The 19,407-nt window shown below is 40.1% G+C and overlaps 1 protein-coding gene across 9 annotated transcripts in view; it reads left to right on the top strand.

Moving 5' to 3' along the window:
- The window catches only part of foxp1b (forkhead box P1b), a 402,937-nt gene that overhangs the window by 369,445 nt on the left and 14,085 nt on the right, over positions 1–19,407 (top strand). For all 9 annotated transcript variants that reach the window (XM_060919243.1, XM_060919242.1, XM_060919241.1 and 6 more), the window contains 4 exons: positions 5,654–5,741; positions 10,124–10,207; positions 14,746–14,950; positions 15,126–15,202. In XM_060919243.1, the coding sequence (XP_060775226.1) occupies positions 5,654–5,741; positions 10,124–10,207; positions 14,746–14,950; positions 15,126–15,202 (454 nt within the window). The remainder of the gene's footprint in view (positions 1–5,653; positions 5,742–10,123; positions 10,208–14,745; positions 14,951–15,125; positions 15,203–19,407) is intronic.

Raw genomic sequence — 19,407 nt, 5'->3', positions numbered from 1 at the left:
GAGTCCAACATTGTGATTCAAACCTTGCGCGAAAACATAAAATAAGTGTTTTTTGGCAAAAAAAAAAAAAAATGAACCTCATGGTGCCACCATTAGACTTTTGAATATGGCCAGAAAATTTTACAGGATGTCTTTATTGGTGGAAAGGAACACCCAAACACAAATGCATCAGATTTTATGAAAGCGAGGGCAACTGATGCACCCTAGTAGCCATGTATACATATAATTTCAACCTTGCAAATTGAAGTGATCTGGTTGCTATTTTTTTTCCCTCTCATAAATACGTGACTTTTTAAATTTCTGAATTTCTGACGGTTTTTTTTTTCTCTCTCTCTCTCTCGCAAATTTATGACTTTATAATCTCTGAGGCCCTGTGATGACCTGGCGACTTGTCCAGGGTGTACCCCGCCTCTCGCCCGTAGTCAGCTGGGATAGGCTCCAGCTCGCCTGCGACCCTGTAGAACAGGATGAAGCGGCTACAGATAATGAGATGAGATAAGATGAGATGAGATATCTGAGTTGTTTTTGTTTTCTTTTCTCAGAAATCTCAAAGTTATTTTCTCAGAATATTACCTCCTTGCTTCCCCCCCCCCTTTTTTTTTCTTTTTACCTTTTTGCCTTCATCCACCGTTGTAACTTTAGACCTGTTCTACTGGCCGTATTTACTGTAGGACTTGGCAACTTGCGTAAAAACAGAAAGAGTCAACATCCATTTTAATCTCCTAATAGCACGTGAAAGCCGTCTCACCCCTGAAGCATGAAAGATGTATTTACTCAACTCCGAGAAGGAGATAAAGACAACAAAACCCCGCCAAACAACGTAAATTCTTCGCCTTACTGCCAAGCAAGATATGAATAAATAAATGCATACTAAGTGATACTTAGCTGTTTTTTTTTTTTCTTTTTTCTTCTGGAGGACATATTTGCCCAAGTAAATGTGCGCACGTCAGTAGGAACAATAAACAACAGCAGTTATCTCCACTTTGCTCAGAGATTGTTATGATAGCTGTTCCCTCAGCGTGGCTTACACCATCGCTCTTTCACTATATTCTGAAGCCCGCAGTCAGAGGACAGGCTGTCTCAATGACATGTAGAATGCTGACTGTTTAAGCAATGTCTATTTAACTTGTTTTATTGTGCCAATTTACATTAGAGGCTGTCATCCTGCCAGGAAGCTTTATAAAAAAAAAGTCCTGCGCTTGAGGTTCAGAAAGTGACACATGCCACCGCTCATAGTCCCTCCCGCTGTCAATTGTGCCATTCGCACAGACCTCCTCACGTCCAGACACTCTTCCGAGAGGCTGATTTAAGGGCCATTTGAATATTTCATTTCCTATTAATTATGCACTCTTACTCTACATGTCATTAGAAGGGAAGCAGGAAGGGGGAGGGGAACCATCCAGCATAACAAAGGATGAAAGGGAGAGGAGATGCTGCTTCTGCTTTTATGAACTGCGAATTCACAAGCGTGTCACGTCGCTTTCGAAGGCGCGATTTTTTCTGGACGGACGTTTTAAAAACGCCGCCGCGACGGCCTACTTTTCGGTCGAACGCTGTCGGGATTGAAAACGAGCAACACCGTGTTTATTATTACGGTATGAACACGGCCGTAGCGCTGTTGAATTCTCGATCGGTCAGAAGCCGTCGGTTAATTTTCCTGACTGACAGTAGCGCCAGCTATAATTCGAACACTGCAAAAAATAAAAATCTTAGGAAGTTCATTTGTCTATTTTCAAGTCAAAACATCTAGCCACCCTTATTATAAGACATAATTGCCCAACAACCTCATTTAGCTAGAAAGGCTAGTTTTTAGACAGTCCGTCTTGAAAATCTCATCTCATTATCTGTAGCCGCTTTATCCTGTTCTACAGGGTCGCAGGCAAGCTGGAGCCTATCCCAGCTGACTACGGGCGAAAGGCGGGGTACACCCTGGACAAGTCGCCAGGTCATCACAGGGCTGACACATAGACACAGACAACCATTCACACTCACATTCACACCTACGGTCAATTTAGAGTCACCAGTTAACCTAACCTGCATGTCTTTGGACTGTGGGGGAAACCGGAGCACCCGGAGGAAACCCACGCGGACACGGGGAGAACATGCAAACTCCGCACAGAAAGGCCCTCGCCGGCCACGGGGCTCGAACCCAGGACCTTCTTGCTGTGAGGCGACAGTGCTAACCACTGCACCACCGTGCCGCCCCTCTTGAAAATCTTGTATAGACAAAATGTCTTGAAAAAGTATCATTTGGAGCACCTTTGAAAATAAAACAAGGTTTTTTTTAAAGCAAGTAAGTACATTTTGGACATTTGTCAAATGCAGTTAATCTTGTTTCAAGAAAAACAAAGTATACTTGTTTTGGGAATAAATGAACTTTACTGAAATCTTTGAATCTTTCATTACAATTCAACTCCACCTTACAGATCCTACGTTTACTGCGACTGTTTTCTCAGTCAGTCAGAGTGAGCTCCTTCTAGATGCTGTACAGACTCTAGACCAGACAAGTGCCTTCAGAAAGGCTGTGAGTGAGTGGAGGGCGTTTTAGTGAGGGCTTTTTGGAATGCTGTGAGTTAAGTTCGGTGTTTTTTTTTTGTTTGTTTGTTTTTTGTGCCTGATCACTGTTGCTTTGGCGTTGTGTAAGCACTGTAAGTCAAAATGCGTAGACTTTTTTTTTTTTTGGGTGCCTGAGGTCCTGGGGAAGTGGAATCTTAAAGTGCCATTCCACCATTGGATGTATTCTTTGGCATAAAATACAATATATTTTGACAACATATATAAATGGTATCACTAGATAGAGAAATCTTTTAGCTTCAAAATGATATATCAAACATAATTTTTTGACAACGACAAGTATATTAATTTTGCGACCAAAGTCACCTACCCTTTTAATTTCCGCGCGTGATGTCATCGGCAGGTTCCCCTTCTTGTGTACCACGTGACGTGGCACAGATCATCAGCAATGGCGGATAGAACGCGATAAAAATAATACCAATAAATCTAGCTAATACCAATAAATCTAGCTAACTGAAAGATTAACTCAAAATTTTTCGCAATTTTTTTGGCCCCCATATACGAGGAGAAATGACTCTCTCACTTTGGGGGTTTCCTGGTCTAAAAATAGACCGACACGTGGTACACAAGAAGGGGAACCTGCCGATGACATCACGCGCGGAAATTAAAAGGGTAGGTGACTTTGGTCGCAAAATTAATATACTTGTCGTTGCCAAAAAATTATGTTTGATATATCATTTTGAAGCTAAAATATTTCTCTGTCTAGTCATGTTGTCATAAAATATATTGTATTTTATGCCAAAAGAATACATCCAATGGTGGAATGGCACTTTAAGAGATGTTTGAATGTTGAAATGGGAAAAAAATAAACTTGTTGCAATGCTACTCGTGTCGTCAACTTGATTCAAGATAGTCTCTGGTCTCATATCTAGAGTATTTTACTAATTACAGGTCACAAAAGGAGAATCTTTTAAGCTAGCAATGCTTAGTTGTAGAATTTAACAATCCTAATATTAGTATATTTATCTTAAATTCAGTTTTTACTGCTAAGACTTTGTCATGAATTTAAGTGAAATACCCTTAAAATGAAATAAATAAAAATGACTTGAATGGCTAAATGTAAGAAGTACGATCTTGTTATAAGAACTATATTTTGATTATTTTGAGTTAATCATATCTCACATAATAAGTTCCCCAATCTTATTTTGGAATTATTTCATCTAAAAACAGGTTAGAGTTTTCATCTTACTTTAAGAAATCTTACCGAATCAAATTTGACAAGTTCCACTGGCAGATTTTTTTCACCTGATTCAAGCAAATATGCTTTATTTTAATCTTTTATTTCTTATTTTTGAAAGGACATTTTTTGCAGTGAACAGCAGGTTTACCGTATATTAACGCGCTTGTTCTAACACGTTACACAAGCTAATCATGAACTTGAACAAAGGGAGACCTGTAATCGTTGATGCAGCCAAGCTATTCTGTAAGGAGACGCGCTTTCGTGCGTAACACGACAAGCCGCACTCGTTCTTTCTTCCTAACTTCCAAGAGAGGCTGATGAGGGAGGCTCTTGCATTACAGCAGCGCTAGCAGGGACTGTCTTGACTCGCATTCATTCCCCAACACGCAACTAGAAATGGTTAAAAAGGAGGACATTCGTTAATAACTTGCCGTTTTCAATCCTCGGCAAATCCCGGTGGCGTAAGAGGAAGAAAACGCTTTGGGATGCGCCGGGATGAAAATCAGTCCACTTCAAGGTGGCAACACCACACACACCATTGCTTTTAAATCTTTACTCTTCAGTAGGGATTTTAAACATGGAAAGCGGACAGACTGTTCTACTCCCAGACAAATATATTTGCGTGAGAGATGAGACACTCATAGACTATCATTTTAATCACATCCTCTGAATACAGGACACACATCTTGTAAGAATGACTCCCATTCCCGAACATGTCCTGTTACCTGCAAGTGTCCCTCGCATGCATGTCTGTTTAACATCTACAGCGGCGACACTACAAACTCATCACTGCCAGCTTTGACATTGATTAAGCCATCGCTGCTGCGGTTGCAGCCATCGCGCCGGCAAGAATGGGCGTGTGGGGAAAAAGAAGACAGGGCCCAGCATGTGAATCGTGGTTCCTTTCGCTCCAGCATCGCCGCTGTTCAGTTCCACGAGCCCCCACCTGGTTATAGTGACCTACATGGTCAGCAAGGATGTGATATAATTTATGATATACGTAATATATTGGATCCATTAGCGGGCATAATGAAGTAGCGAAATGAAAGGGTATTTGTGAAATCAGTTCAAACATCCTGCTCGGCTTATGATTAAATGATTAATGAAATGCCCCTGCATAAGCATTTTTTCGAATCTGTAATTCACGCAGAGCTTGATAAAAATCCTCCAATCATATTTCCTTCACTGGCAAAAACCTTATCTCCTCATTTTATATAAAAAAAAAAAAAAAAGGAGGAAAGCGAAAGACTCGGTGGGGCCGGCTACTTATTTAGATTAGTTATAAATGTGGTGGGGGCAGGGGTGGGGGTGTCTGGAGTCGAAGAAGATCTTGGCAGTATAAAATAATCATGCGTAATTATATTCATAATTCAAGTTTATTACAGATTTCATCTCTCGTCTTTCTCCTTGTTGTCCTTTGGCTTTTTCTCCTGGCTTCATTGAGTTCCTCTTCATCTCAATGACATAATTAACTGGAAAAACCACCCAAACTAAGTAGATTCCATTTACATTTTGAGAAAGGGGGAACTACGGTGCCGGAGAGCAAGACGGCACGAGTCAGACGCCGCGCTTTCTCTCTCCTACTTACACGTTTCTATCGGCAGGGTCACCACATGAAAGACTCCAGTCCGACTTTCTTTTTCAGGTCGGATGAAAAAAATCAGACATTTGTGTCTGTTTTCACATTTATGTGCTTTGCACGATTTTTGTTTTAGCGCGCGTTTACTCAAGTCCACGTTCTCTTTGCCAGTACAGTAGAAAGAAACGATCGTCCCACTGAACCCTGCAGATAACGTCATTCAGTATTTCACCATGAAAGTTTGATCAAATGTTTAATAGTCGGCTGTAAAATGTCATGCTTCTCTCTCTCTCTCTCTCTCTCTCTCTCTCTCTCCGTAGACACCTGAATAACGAGCATGCGTTAGACGACCGGAGTACGGCCCAGTGTCGGGTACAGATGCAAGTAGTTCAGCAGCTGGAACTGCAGGTATCTTGCCTCTTTTCTTTCACTCATCACGTCTTCTGCTCCTCTTCAGTCCATCTCCACCCCACCCCCCACCCCCCTCCTCTCTCATTCTCTCTGACCAGTGGCTCGGAGATGTGGGGAGGGGAAGTGCAGGGAACAAAAATGAAATTATTTTGTACATTTGTGAGTAACCAGTCATTAAAAATGTGTTATGTATGCATGACAGCCAGCCAAAGATATATGGGAAGCCTGGGGCCTTAGTCCAAAAGATAATTACATTTTGAATTTTACTGGGTTTTAAAGTCATTTATGACTTCTAACTATTTGGCAGCCCAATAAAACATTCAGTGATGGGCACGCTATTAATAATGCTCGCTTTTTTTTTTTTTTCTGGAAAAAAAACACACACGCACATTTTGAGCATTCGGTCGGTAAATACCACTTCTGCTGATTAATACATACGTTGAGTGGTTTTAGCGCCAACAGTTGTACCGGCAGCTAATGTATATGCATAAGGATATTAGTTATGCATGTATTCAGGGACGAGAAGGTGACGTTCCATTAGAGCAGATTAGCAAGAACAAGGGACAGACACAACCCCGGAACATCTTAAGAGTAGCGTAGCTCCTAACGCATTACCCCCCCCTAAAACCATGTGCCATCAAAGCGAATTAAACAAGAATCAGCCGTACGTTCATATATGTGTTTATCAGTAACGTGGCCTGTTCGAACGGATCAGCTGTACAAACGTTGTCAGGCTTTCACGTTTGGGTTTGGTACACAGAAAAGAAGAGAAAAGACATATACCCTGTCCACACTAGGGATTTTGTACCGATACGAAACTACTTTCGTACCGCAACACCTGTCCACACTAGCAACTATACCGGTACTGTAGCGGTATAACTGTATCGGTACGAAACCCACAAATGTATGGGTTTCGTACCAGTACTGTAGCGCTTCGCGTAGTGTGGACAGACGAAGCGGTTCTGTATCGATACAAATATAATGCGCATGCACAAAGTCACACACCTCAATCGATGTCTTCGCTGAATAAAATAGTGAAGAACGGAGATTCGTTTGTTTCTTTCTCAACTGCCTCGCGCGTTTTATACGATTCGACTGAATAAACGACCACCAGAAATACAGACTGTACACTGACGACAAAAAGCACACACACGTTGTTTCATCTGCCATATATTCTCGGAAGGAAGTTACTCGGTAACCACGGAAACATTTCGTGCACGCGCATTTCAACTACCGTGAAAGAAAACCACAAACATTTCTCACTAGTGTGGACAGATGCACTAAACTGTACCGGTCTACTTTGTATCGATACAGTTATACCACTTTCGTACCAGTATAAGTGTGAACACAGCAATAGTGTGTTTAGCAGCACGCCACAGGCCGAGCGAAGCTGTTTTAGGTTCTGCCTGCGTTTCAAAAAAACCCCGTGATATTATTTGAGATGTAACTATCGAAATGAAACCGAACAGGCTTAATGTTGAGCAATATAACATTTGTTCCTCAAATTTTGAACGAGAAATTCAAAGGTATGTGTATCCGACGAACGATTTCATGAATTTTCGTCGCGTTCGGGCGTACTCTAATGCTCAAAGCGCCTTTTCTTTTCCAGCGAATAGCATTCCTATACCTAAAAAAGGATAAAAACTAGTGCTGTCAAAAATGTCATGTTATTAATGCGTTAACTTGACTCAATTTTAACGGCGATAATTTTTTTATCGTGAGATTAACGCTCTGTGACATGATGTAGGTTTTTCATAAGCTTTTGAAACTGCCAGGAACTTGGAACAGAGACTTTGCTTAGAAAACCGATAGCAGCTAGACTGTAATGCCACGCCCCGCACAGCCAGAGTCCTCTGCCCTCCCCCCAAAGAACCAGCGCGGGCAGGGCGCGCTAGTAGAGATGGGATTTACGGCTCTTTGATGGGATCCGTATCTTTGTGATCCGTTCTTTGAAAAGAGCCGTTCAAAAGACTGGCTCATTTGGCTTTTTTTAAATATTTATTCAGTTTTAAGAAGACAGCGTCTAAAGAAGCCAGATCCCTCTGAAATGTAAACTCAATGCTATCCCAGAAATCCTTCCTGTAATATGCAAATTTGGCCACCTCCGATTGGACAGCGCGACGCATCAACAGGCAGAAAGTGTAAAAGTACAAAATGTGTTAAGTGAGCTGAAACAGTAAAGATCAGATTCAATGCAATATTTATCAACGAACAACTTAAAGGGATAGTTCGGGATTTTTGACATGAATCTGTATGGCATCCCCATCAATAGTGTCGTGCAAACACACTGACTTGCCCCTGACAGCATCCTGTGAGTCCAGTTCTTGTCCAGTTTTGGTCCAGACGAAAGTAGTCCGGCAAGTTTGTTGGGGTCACGAAAGTAAAACGTTTTTCGTCTCAAAACAGTATGTGTTCAAAAGAGTGATATATTTGCATCACAAAACCGTTGCCAAATAAAAAGTCAGACCTCGAAATCGCTTGGCACTGTTTTCTCTCCCTTCTTATCACTGCGCGCTGCCGGCTTCATCCAGCTGCGGCTCCAGCTTCAAGGATAAGCTGGAGCCGCATAAGTAGGAGTCCCGGCGGGTGGTTTGTATTCGATTCGTTTATATCCCGACCTTGTCAGCTGTCACATTTATGTTCATGGACCCGGTAAGCTGGTAAATAATATTTATTTATTTTTTTCTTTACCAAATTCTAACAGAAAACGAGAGCGCCCGAAAGGGAAAACCGAGCCGAGCTGCCTCACGGCTGTAATGCAAATTGCTTTCCTCCTCAGTATACAAGTGCGCTTCCATGGCAGGGAAAAAGAAACTACCACTGCTGCCTATGTAGTGCCCTATTTATACAAATAGGAGTCATTCAGGATTCAGCCATGACACGGAGCAAAAACATGGCTGAATCCTGAATGACTCCTATTTGTATAAATAGGGCACTACATAGGCAGCAGTGGTAGTTTCTTTTTCCCTGCCATGGAAGCGCACTTGTATACTGAGGAGGAAAGCAATTTGCATTACAGCCGTGAGGCGGCTCGGCTCAGCTTTCCCTTTCGGGCGCTCTCGTTTTCTGTTAGAATTTGGTAAAGAAAAAAAAATATATATATATTATTTACCAGCTTACCGGGTCCATGAACATAAATGTGACATCTGACAAGGTCGGGATATAAACGAATCGAATACAAACCACCCGCCGGGACTCCTACTTATGCGGCTCCAGCTTATCCTTGAAGCTGGAGCCGCAGCTGGATGAAGCCGGCAGCGCGCAGTGATAAGAAGGGAGAGAAAATAGCGCCAAGCGATTTCGAGGTCTGACTTTTTATTTGGCAACGGTTTTGTGATGCAAATATATCACTCTTTTGAACACATACTGTTTTGAGACGAAAAACGTTTTACTTTCGTGACCCCAACAAACTTGCCGGACTACTTTCGTCTGGACCAAAACTGGACAAGAACTGGACTCACAGGATGCTGTCAGGGGCAAGTCAGTGTATTTGCACGACACTATTGATGGGGATGCCATACAGATTCATGTCAAAAATCCCGAACTATCCCTTTAAAGTTAATATAATAGTGTACTTTATATTATAATCAAGCATGTCAAGCCTACCGTCACTGTGTAACCTGTCTCTCTGATTAGATTAATCAAGCAGTAGATCACTTCACTCATGGTTCTCTTGCTAGCCTCGGGACGAAGAGCCACGGTGCTCAGCTTAGGTTTCACTTTGCAGTGGCTGTGTCAAGACGTGTTATGCTTTGCAATAAAAAAAAACATTGGTACAAAACAAGCCCATTCACTTTTTTATGCTGGTAAGAGAATTACAATGGTTTTTCGTGTGACAGGAATGTGCGATTAAATTGTGATTAATCGCGAGTTAACTATGACAGTCGCAACATTAATCGCGATTAAATATTTTAATCGCTTGACAGCACTAATAAAAACATGAAACGTTAAATTTTGACCTGCTTCCGCACACGCTGAGGTCAGCTGAACGAGAATTGGCGACGTTATTAGATTGTGAAATGATATCACAATTTTTTTGAAGCACCCTGTGTGTACAGGTGTCCATTATAGGACCAAGCAAGAACTGGAAAGACAACAACACAGCCAAAGCGGAGCCATTTGCGCGACTGGTTATTTCAGTCACGTTATTTCCGATTAAGGAGATTTCTGCGATGATAGGCCGTTCTTCTGTATTTGAAGGCAGGGGAAAATGCAGTTCTGCGTGGGCTGTATATGTAAACATGACACACGTGCATCCCGTCTTAAGGATTCGTTTGGTGTTTTGTGTGGAAAAATTGAAAGGAAAATAAGCCGCTTCTCATTTGTACCTGATCTCTTGCGGGGGGTTTTTTTCTCCTGTCTTTTCTTCTTTATTACAGTTAGCGAAAGACAAAGAACGTCTGCAAGCTATGATGACTCACCTACACGTCAAGTCCACAGAGCCCAAACCCACCCCACAGCCCGTGAGTAACAACCCTCCCGCTTGTTCCCTTGTTTATCTTCTTGCCCGTTTCCTTTGTTAATTGCAAAGAAAATTGCATTTTGCAAATTACGTGATGTGCAACAGCTATAAATAGAACATAACTGATTAGTTTTTTTTTTTTTTTATACAGGGACATTTCCTTCTTTTAAAGGTAGAGTACAAATCGCACAACCGTAACTAATAAATAGTTTGGCTTTGAAGAAACACAAATATGACGGCTTGAAGTTAGTGTTGATATTCCTAGTCTGATATACAGTGCTGAGCGTAAATGAGTACACCCCCTTTGAAAAGTAACATTTTCAACAATATCTCAATGAACACAAACAATTTCCAAAATGTTGATAAGACAAAGTTTAATATAACATCTGTTTAACTTATAACGGGAAAGTAAGGTTAATAATATAAACTTAGATTACACATTTTTCAGTTTTACTCAAATTAGGGTGGTGCAAAAATGAGTACACCCCACAACAAGAACTACTACATCTAGCACTTTGTATGGCCTCCATGATTTTTAATGACAGCACCAAGTCTTCTAGGCATGGAATGAACAAGTTGGCGACATTTTGCAACATCAATCTTTTTCCATTCTTCAACAATGACCTCTTTTAGTGACTGGATGCTGGATGGAGAGTGATGCTCAACTTGTCTCTTCAGAATTCCCCATAGGTGTTCGATTGGGTTCAGATCAGGAGACATACTTGGCCACTGAATCACTTTCACCCTGTTCTTTTTCAGAAATCCAACAGTGGCCTTAGATGTGTGTTTAGTCATGTTGGAAAAGTGCACGACGACCAAGAGCACGGAGTGATGGTAGCATCTTCTCTTTCAGTATAGAGCAATACATCTGTGAATTCATGATGCCATCAGTGAAATGCAGCTCCCCGACACCAGCAGCACTCATGCAGCCCCACATAAGGACACTGCCACCACCATGTTTCACTGTAGGCACCAGGCATTTTTCTTTGTATTCCTCACCTTTGCGACGCCATCAGTTCCAAAAACATTTATCTTGGTCTCATCACTCCAGAGTATAGAGTCCCAGTAGTCTTCATCTTTGTCAGCATGAGCCCTGGCAAACTCTAGGCAGGCTTTTTTCGTGGACGGCATCCATGCATGCCATTGCTCTGCAGTGTACGCCGTATTGTGTCACGGGAAATAGTCACCCCAGTTTGGCTTTCTACTTCTTTAGATAACTGCAGTGAACCGTCATGCCGATTTTCTTCAACCCTTCTCATCAGAAGACGCTCCTGTCGAGGCGTTAACTTCCGTGGACGACCTGGACGTCTCTGCGAGATGGTTGCAGTTCCATCTTTCTTAAATTTTTGTGCCACTTTTGCTACAGTATTCTGACTGATAAGTAAAGCTTTGCTGATCTTCTTGTAGCCTTCACCTTTGTGGTGTAAAGAAATTATTTTCTTTGGGGAATTCTGAAGAGACAAGTTGAGCATCACTCTCCATCCAGCATCCAGTCACTAAAAGAGGTCGTTGTTGAAGAATGGAAAAAGATTGATGTTGCAAAATGTCGCCAACTTGTTCATTCCATGCCTAGAAGACTTGGTGCTGTCATTAAAAATCATGGAGGCCATACAAAGCGCTAGATGTAGTAGTTTTTGTTGTGGGGTGTACTCATTTTTGCACCACCCTAATTTGAGTAAAAGTGAAAAATGTGTAATCTAAGTTATATTATTAACCTTACTTTCCCGTTATAAGTTAAACAGATGTTATATTAAACTTTGTCTTGTCAACATTTTGGAAATTGTTTGTGTTCATTGAGATATTGTTTAAAATGTTACTTTTTAAAGGGGGTGCACTCATTTACGCTCAGCACTGTACCTCGTCCTGCTGAATACTAGCGACACTCAGGGACTCGAGACTTAATGGAATAGTGCAAGGTTTGTGAAAGAGAGTAAAAGAACAGGAATTTTGTAGCCACTTTAATAGGAATGCCTGTGCACCTGCTCATTCACGCAATTATCCAATCAGCCAATCACGTGGCTGCAACACAGTGTATAAAATCCTGCAGAAGCAATTCAAGGGTTTCGGTTAGTGTTCACATCAAACGTCAGAACAGAGGAAATATGTGATCTCGGTGACTTTGAGCACAGCACCGGAATGGCTGGTTTGAGCATTTCAGAACCATTCCAGGGTACCGTTACTCAGATAACCACTCTTTACAAACCGCGGTGAGCAGAAAGGCATCTCAGAAGGAAAAACACATCGGACCTTGAGGAAGATGTACCGTACTACAACAGCAGAAGGCCGCCTCTCCAGTAGATCCAGTTCTCCCAGCCAAGAACAGGTGCTTTGTCAACTGGGGAGTTGAGCACCATGGCCTATTTTCCGATTTTTTTTTTTTTTTTTAAACCTGTATGCTTTTCTGCTTTTGGAGCCTGTTCAAGATGTGCATTCTGACACATGATGGACCCATCAGATAATTGCATGAATGAGCAGATGTACCGGTGTTCCTCTTAAAGTGGCTGGACCGTATATATCATCCGCTACATATCCTGGTGTAACTAAATGATTAAAGTGCTAGCGAGAGGGTGACGGTAAAATATATATATATATATATATATATATATATATATATATAAATTTTTTTTTTTTTTAAACAAAACACACACAAACATTCATGCAGGTGTCCAGACACACAGTGTGTGTCTGAAATGTGGTCTGGGATACCAATAGCATTGTTAGCTCGCCACTCGTATTTGTGTATTTACCGTCATTAGACACTCTTTTTAGAAATGTGACCTTTACACTGTCCATAATAAAGAATGGTTGTTGTTTTTTTTTTTTTTTGGTCTGTTTATTTTGTAGCAGCTTGGGGAGTCACAGGCAGCATAATTAGATCGCTAATTACCATTTAACTAATTTCCGTCTGAAGTCTTGTTTTGGGTGAGTGTGCCGGAAAGCTCCCGAATGGCGAAAGAAACAAAAAGCAGGCCGTCGAGCATCTGTCTGGCATACTCACTATGTAAAGCATATACAGGGAATAGCAATGACACGATGCTCGCTAATCCACACAAGTGGGTGGGTGGGTGGGTGGGTGGGTGTGTTGTATAGAAAGATCTGCACTTAGACACAAGACGCAGTGTTTTTCTCCTCCATGAAACCATCCTTCTTACTTGTGACCGTCAGCATTAGTACGTAACTGTTCCATACAACTTTGTCTGCACACATCAACGCAAATGAACAGCATCCTATAATTTACCCAGCAAAATAACATCAGGCATCTTCCTGCACTGTAAATTAGAACAAGCATGGGAAGCAGCCATAGGGGGAAGCTGTTTTAAGGCATTCAGAAATTCTTCTGAAAAAAGTGTAAAAGCAGCGCATGACGACAATGCCGTGCCTTCGTCAGTGACAGCCTTCCGAATTTCTTTATTATACACGTGTCCATCAAGCAGGGCATCAGGACAATAATGAGTGTTAATAGGCCGTGCGGTAATTGTGCTAGATGCATGTGCTGATGGTGGAGGGGTGGAAATGGGGCAGAGGGGTGGGGGGTCGTATTAAACACTGTCTGTTGGCTTTAACCTGCCTTCACCCCCCCGTTTACACTGACAGCATCGCCGTGTAAAAATGCAGACATGTGATACTGTGGAAGCAGTTGACAGGGTTGACATTAATTTGTTAACTCAAACGCAGCCGTGTATCCTCGTAACTAAAAATCTTTTTTTTTCTCCTCCCTCTGCCCTTTCTTCATCACACACCACACAGTAATCCTGTTTAATTTGAAACCATGGCCTCCTTTGGCAAATTAGCAATTAAAACAGTTTAGTGTGGGAAATATGTATTTGTGTCATCAGCTACACTACGAGAGAGAGAGAGATTAATAACAAGAGCAGCAGGTCAGGTTTGTGTTTTCCACTCTAGTGAAAGAGGAGCACAGCTGCCAGGAGATCCACTGTACTACTTAGAGATAATTAGTTTATTATAGTCATTATTACTTTAATACCTCTTTATAAATCTTTTGTTTCCACTTCATAAAAAGTGAGCAGTCGTCTTTCTGCAGAACGTTCTAGACCCATCCCGTAGCCAGCCCGTTCATGCCGAGGGTCACTCGGATATGCAGTTTAATCGTGGTATCCCCTCCATAAGTAGCCGCTAATTAGGATCCTTCTAATACAGTTGCAGCTTGTAATTAGTTCAGTTTGGCCTCTTCATCTCTAGCTTATTAGAGGCCTCTCAGGGGTGGGAAAACAAACACGGTCAGGTGGCAAGATTCAGGAGGACAGTTCAAATTAAGAGGGGGGAAAAAAAAACCCCGCCAAGACAGTAAAACAGCGAAGACGTGTCTGAATTACTGCTGGAAAGTCAGAAGATGGCCGAGGTGGAACAGGGCTCTTTGTCTTTACTGATATTTCTAAACCAATGTGCCACCCACACACACCTCAGTGCTCCTGAGGTTGATTCAAGGATGTGTTTGCAATTAGCAGTAGCTTGTACCCATGAACGCGTCCGTCCAATCGTACCTCTTTTTTTTTTTTTTTTTTGCTTTGTGCCTTTCAGCTCAACCTGGTTTCCAATGCCACTCTGTCTAAGACAGCGCCCGGAGCATCACCGCCCCTCAGCCTTCCTCAAACCCCAACCACGCCCACCACCCCGCTCACACCGCTCTCCCAGGCCCACTCGGTCATCACACCCACCAGCCTGCACAGCGTCGGTCCCATTCGCCGACGCTACTCGGACAAATACAGCATGCCCATATCGCCAGGTAGCTCACTGACTAATTACACACACACACACACAGTGTACAATATATTCCTTGATCAGCATTTACATTTTTAATATCGTTCAGTCAATTTTTATATTTTTGTATCTTTGAACTGATATATTGGTGTTGTCATGAGTTGTATGTATATCTGTTTGTGAACGCTCCTCGAAAACAGATATCGGCCAAAACAAGGAGTTCTACATGAACACAGATGTGCGTCCTCCTTTCACATACGCTTCATTAATACGGCAGGTAAGAACACCCTCGCTCACAATGCACGCATTAGCATCTCTTCTGATTTAACCCTTTGATGCAAAACATACGGTATGCACACCCCTTCTAATGCACCACATGGGTCAAAAATGACCCGCATTCATTTTCCAGGTTATTTCATGCTGACTGAGTATTTCTTCGCTCTATCTTTTGAAATCAATTTATTTTATGATTGAATATTCCAAGTATTCTTTAAATATCTTGTTTTTAATTACCACAAATCATTAATTTAATTTTTTCTTTCCTACTTTATGAACAAAAATACTTTTTATATTACTACACATGGGTCATCCAAGTGTGATTTAAAATTAAATGTCTTAATACTATAAGAATGAATGAATGAATTTATTTTTATTTTGAACATGTATAAAAAAAATGTAACTATTTGTACATACAAAAGAAAGAAAACGAGAAATTAAATTTTAAAAAATGAATAAAATAACATAAAGAGCTAAGACATTACAAAACACCGCACAGTGTTCGAAAAAGGCGTGGGAAGAAGTACAATACTTTTTTTAATTTCCCACCCCTTTTTAACTACCCCGAAATCCAAACTACATTAATACACCTATAAAAATATATACCATATATACACTTCATGAATATCTATATAAATATATAATTACAAAAATAAATATATACTACATACCATATATATATATATATATATACACTTCATAAATATATGTAAATATTTAATTACAAAAATAAATATATACTACATACCATATATACACTTCATAAATATATATAAATATTTAATTACAAAAATAAATATATACTACATACCATATATACACTTCATAAATATATATAAATATTTAATTACAGAAATAAATATATACTACATACCATATATACACTTCATAAATATCTATATAAATATATAATTACAAAAAAATATATATATATACTATATACCATATATACACTTCATAAATATCTACTACATACCTATCCCTGTAAATATGAATATATAAACTATCCCCATAAATAAATATATACCATATATACAGTACCATTTACTAAGTTAGTTCTAATATAACAATCAACCCATAATAATTTGTTTCAAGTAATTACTTTAGCAGTGAATGGGGCCAGTTATTTATTTATTAACTATGTAGTTAGCTAAGCCACCTACAATAAAATGAGCTAACTAAAGTAGAATATGTCAGCAGCTCAGTAGTTAATAGTAATGACTTGTAACTTACTGACAAGTAATCTACTCACTCTCAAGGTAACCTAAACATAATCAATTTTTTTCTAAGGTAATGTTAGAACAATTGAAAAACATTACTTCCATGTATTAGATGGGCAAAGGGCGCTGTGCTGAGCTGTGAAATGTCTGACACAAGCACAATTCACAGTTCCCACCAAACGCTGGAGTAAATGCATGCGGGTCGGTTCTGACCCATGTGTGTAAACTTGATGTAGAATTACAAAAGCTGTGCTTGTTCATAACTTAAGAAAGGAAAAATAAAAATGATGATTTGTGCAAAACAAAAACGAGATATTTACTGCATATTTGGAAAAGTAAATGACAAAATTAATTTATTTCAAAAGTATATCATAGAAACACTCAGCCATACATGAAATAACCTGGAAAATGAACGCAGGTCGTTTTTGACCCGTGTTGTGCATTAGAAGGGTAGTGATACAAAAAGGGTTTTTATTCAAAAAGTAAGAAAGGAAAAAATAAAATAAGGATGTATGATGATCAAAAACAAGTTAATTGAGGAATACCTTGAATACTGAATGATGGAATTAATTTATTGCAAAGATATAGAAGATAAAAACTCAGCCGGGTCACTTTCGACCCATGTTTTGCATCAAAGGGTTAAAGGGGAACCGAAGGCAAAATTTTTTTTATCATCAAAATTCTATTTATCTCATTTTATTAAATATAGGAGCACATTTTTGATCGCTATTTTGTCGCTGCTATAGCAAGTTCTGAGTGTTTAAAATATGCTCTGTAGTATATATCAGTCCATATGTCAAAGCAACGGCCATAAACGAGATTCGCTGAGACCTGTGCGAGACATCGTAGAACGGAAGTAAAACATGCAGCGCAAATCAAAGTGACCAACCCTGTGTCTGAAATCACTCACTCGTTCCCTACTCCCTATATAGGGAATTACTATATAGAGGACTATATAGTGAGCTCAGTGGTAAAATGAAAAAAAAATAAAAACCGCTTTCGGACACTAATCCGTCACGCTGCTATTTACATCACTACTGTCGCACAATTAAAGCGTGCCAGATCAGTCGTCTGGTGGGTTTTCAAAATAATAAATACATGCATGTGTTTTTGTGATAAATCCATATTATACCGAGCGCATTTCCAACATTAATCAATACAAAGTACCTGCATCTTTCAGTTCTTTTAAATCACGGCTGAACACTTTCTTCTTTGCCGCTGCTTTTTATTAAATCAAATATAATTTGATTTCTTTTAGCGTGGCCGCAATGCATGATGGGATATACTGCTTTGGTTAGTGACCATTATTGTACGCTACTTTTCGTGATGCATTGTGGGATACTTTGAGTGCACTATATAGGGTGCAATAATCCTCACTAAGGTTTCGGACAGCGCTACAAAACGGCGTCCTCACTATATATAGTGAGTAGGGAGCGATTTTAGACATGGGTTGTCAAAAGACGCGCACGCTGTTTTTCGAATGGTGACGTAATCAAGCTGGAAGTTTTGTTTGTTTTGATAGCAATCAAGAAAGTTTGAAAAAAGTAGGCAGTAATAGTCATTTAAACTCGTTTTTGTGCGATATTTCGTTTGGAAAACAGTTTTCAAAATGGCGGCGCTGACGCTTCACGTTTCGAAGTCTCGCAAAGATCGCGTGGATAAGCGACGCCTGCCGTGGACCAAACGAACTGAATTCAACATGGCTAAAACCGAATAATATTTAATTGCAATTGCCAATACAAGTCACGATATAAGCATACATGTCAACCTTTGGTCAATCAAACCTGTATAACCAACCTCCAAAATCCGTATTTCCCTTATAAAATCCGTATAAGATGCAAATTAAAATAATTTACCTAAAATTTGAATGATAATTAACAATGAGATATCCCAGTTACTTTTTATTCAATATTAATAACAATAAACCTTCAGAATGAATACAAAGCTCCAATGTTTGACAAAAACACAAAGTGTTATCAGCGTAGTTACAAAGGAAATACTTCGTTGTTTGGAGACAGGTTTCACCGAGCGGCTATTATGCACGAGACTTCATATTAGCCACAAAGTCAGAAAAATCTGTTCGTAAAATTACGTTATAATGACCAAATACAATGAAAAGTATTTTTCCAGTCTCACCTGTGAAAGGTAATCCCATGTGATCTCGTTTGGACGGTAAACCTGTTGGTACAGTTAAACGCAGCACATGAATGAGGCATCTTTATTCTCGGCTACTGTCTAGACGCTATACCAGAGACGGTTGAAGAATCTCCACTTTGCCACATCCAATATGGCGGCGAGGATGACGTATGATTCTACGCAGAAGGCGGCATCTGTGTTTATATGTCTATGACTTCACGGTTGGCGGGATTCTCGCAATGCGGTGTGCGCATGATCAAAAGTGGAACGAAGTCTCGCTACCACAAGATAATGCGCGATTTCATAAGACTCTTTACTGGCTGTCTGTGGTGTACAGTACGTTTGTAAATGTTATGCGCTCTTTTATCATCGTGGGAATTGGTTATAGCTCTAAATAAATATTGAAGTTTTTTTAAAGAATCCGTACAACTTTATTTATACGCCCGTATACTACGTTTATTGAATCAAATCCGTATAAAATACGGACATTCCGTATAGGTTGACATGTATGTATGTATGTATAAGGTTACTAAAACCGAAAACGTAATTGAATAACACGTTAATTAAGAAATAAAGCAAGTTTAAAAATGACTTCAGTTCCCCTTTAATACATCCTCACTCTATACATGCGTTCCAAAACCATCTGTATTTTCAGCATGGACACACTGCAAACATTTATTCCCCGTTTTTTTTTTTTCCTTTTCAGCTAATGCTGTTAAAATTTCAAATACAGTTTCTACCTGCAACACAAGATTAAACATCTGCATTCAGCACAATGGTGTCTGAGAGCAGGGAGCGTATGAAGAGGGGGGGGAAAAAAAGAAAAAAAAAGCTCATGTACTGTATAACA

This window comes from Neoarius graeffei, chromosome 4, assembly GCF_027579695.1.
Source record: "Neoarius graeffei isolate fNeoGra1 chromosome 4, fNeoGra1.pri, whole genome shotgun sequence".
NCBI lineage: Eukaryota > Metazoa > Chordata > Actinopteri > Siluriformes > Ariidae > Neoarius > Neoarius graeffei.
The sequence above is the reverse complement of the archived record's forward strand: the minus strand, read 5'-3'. Positions and strand labels throughout refer to the sequence as shown.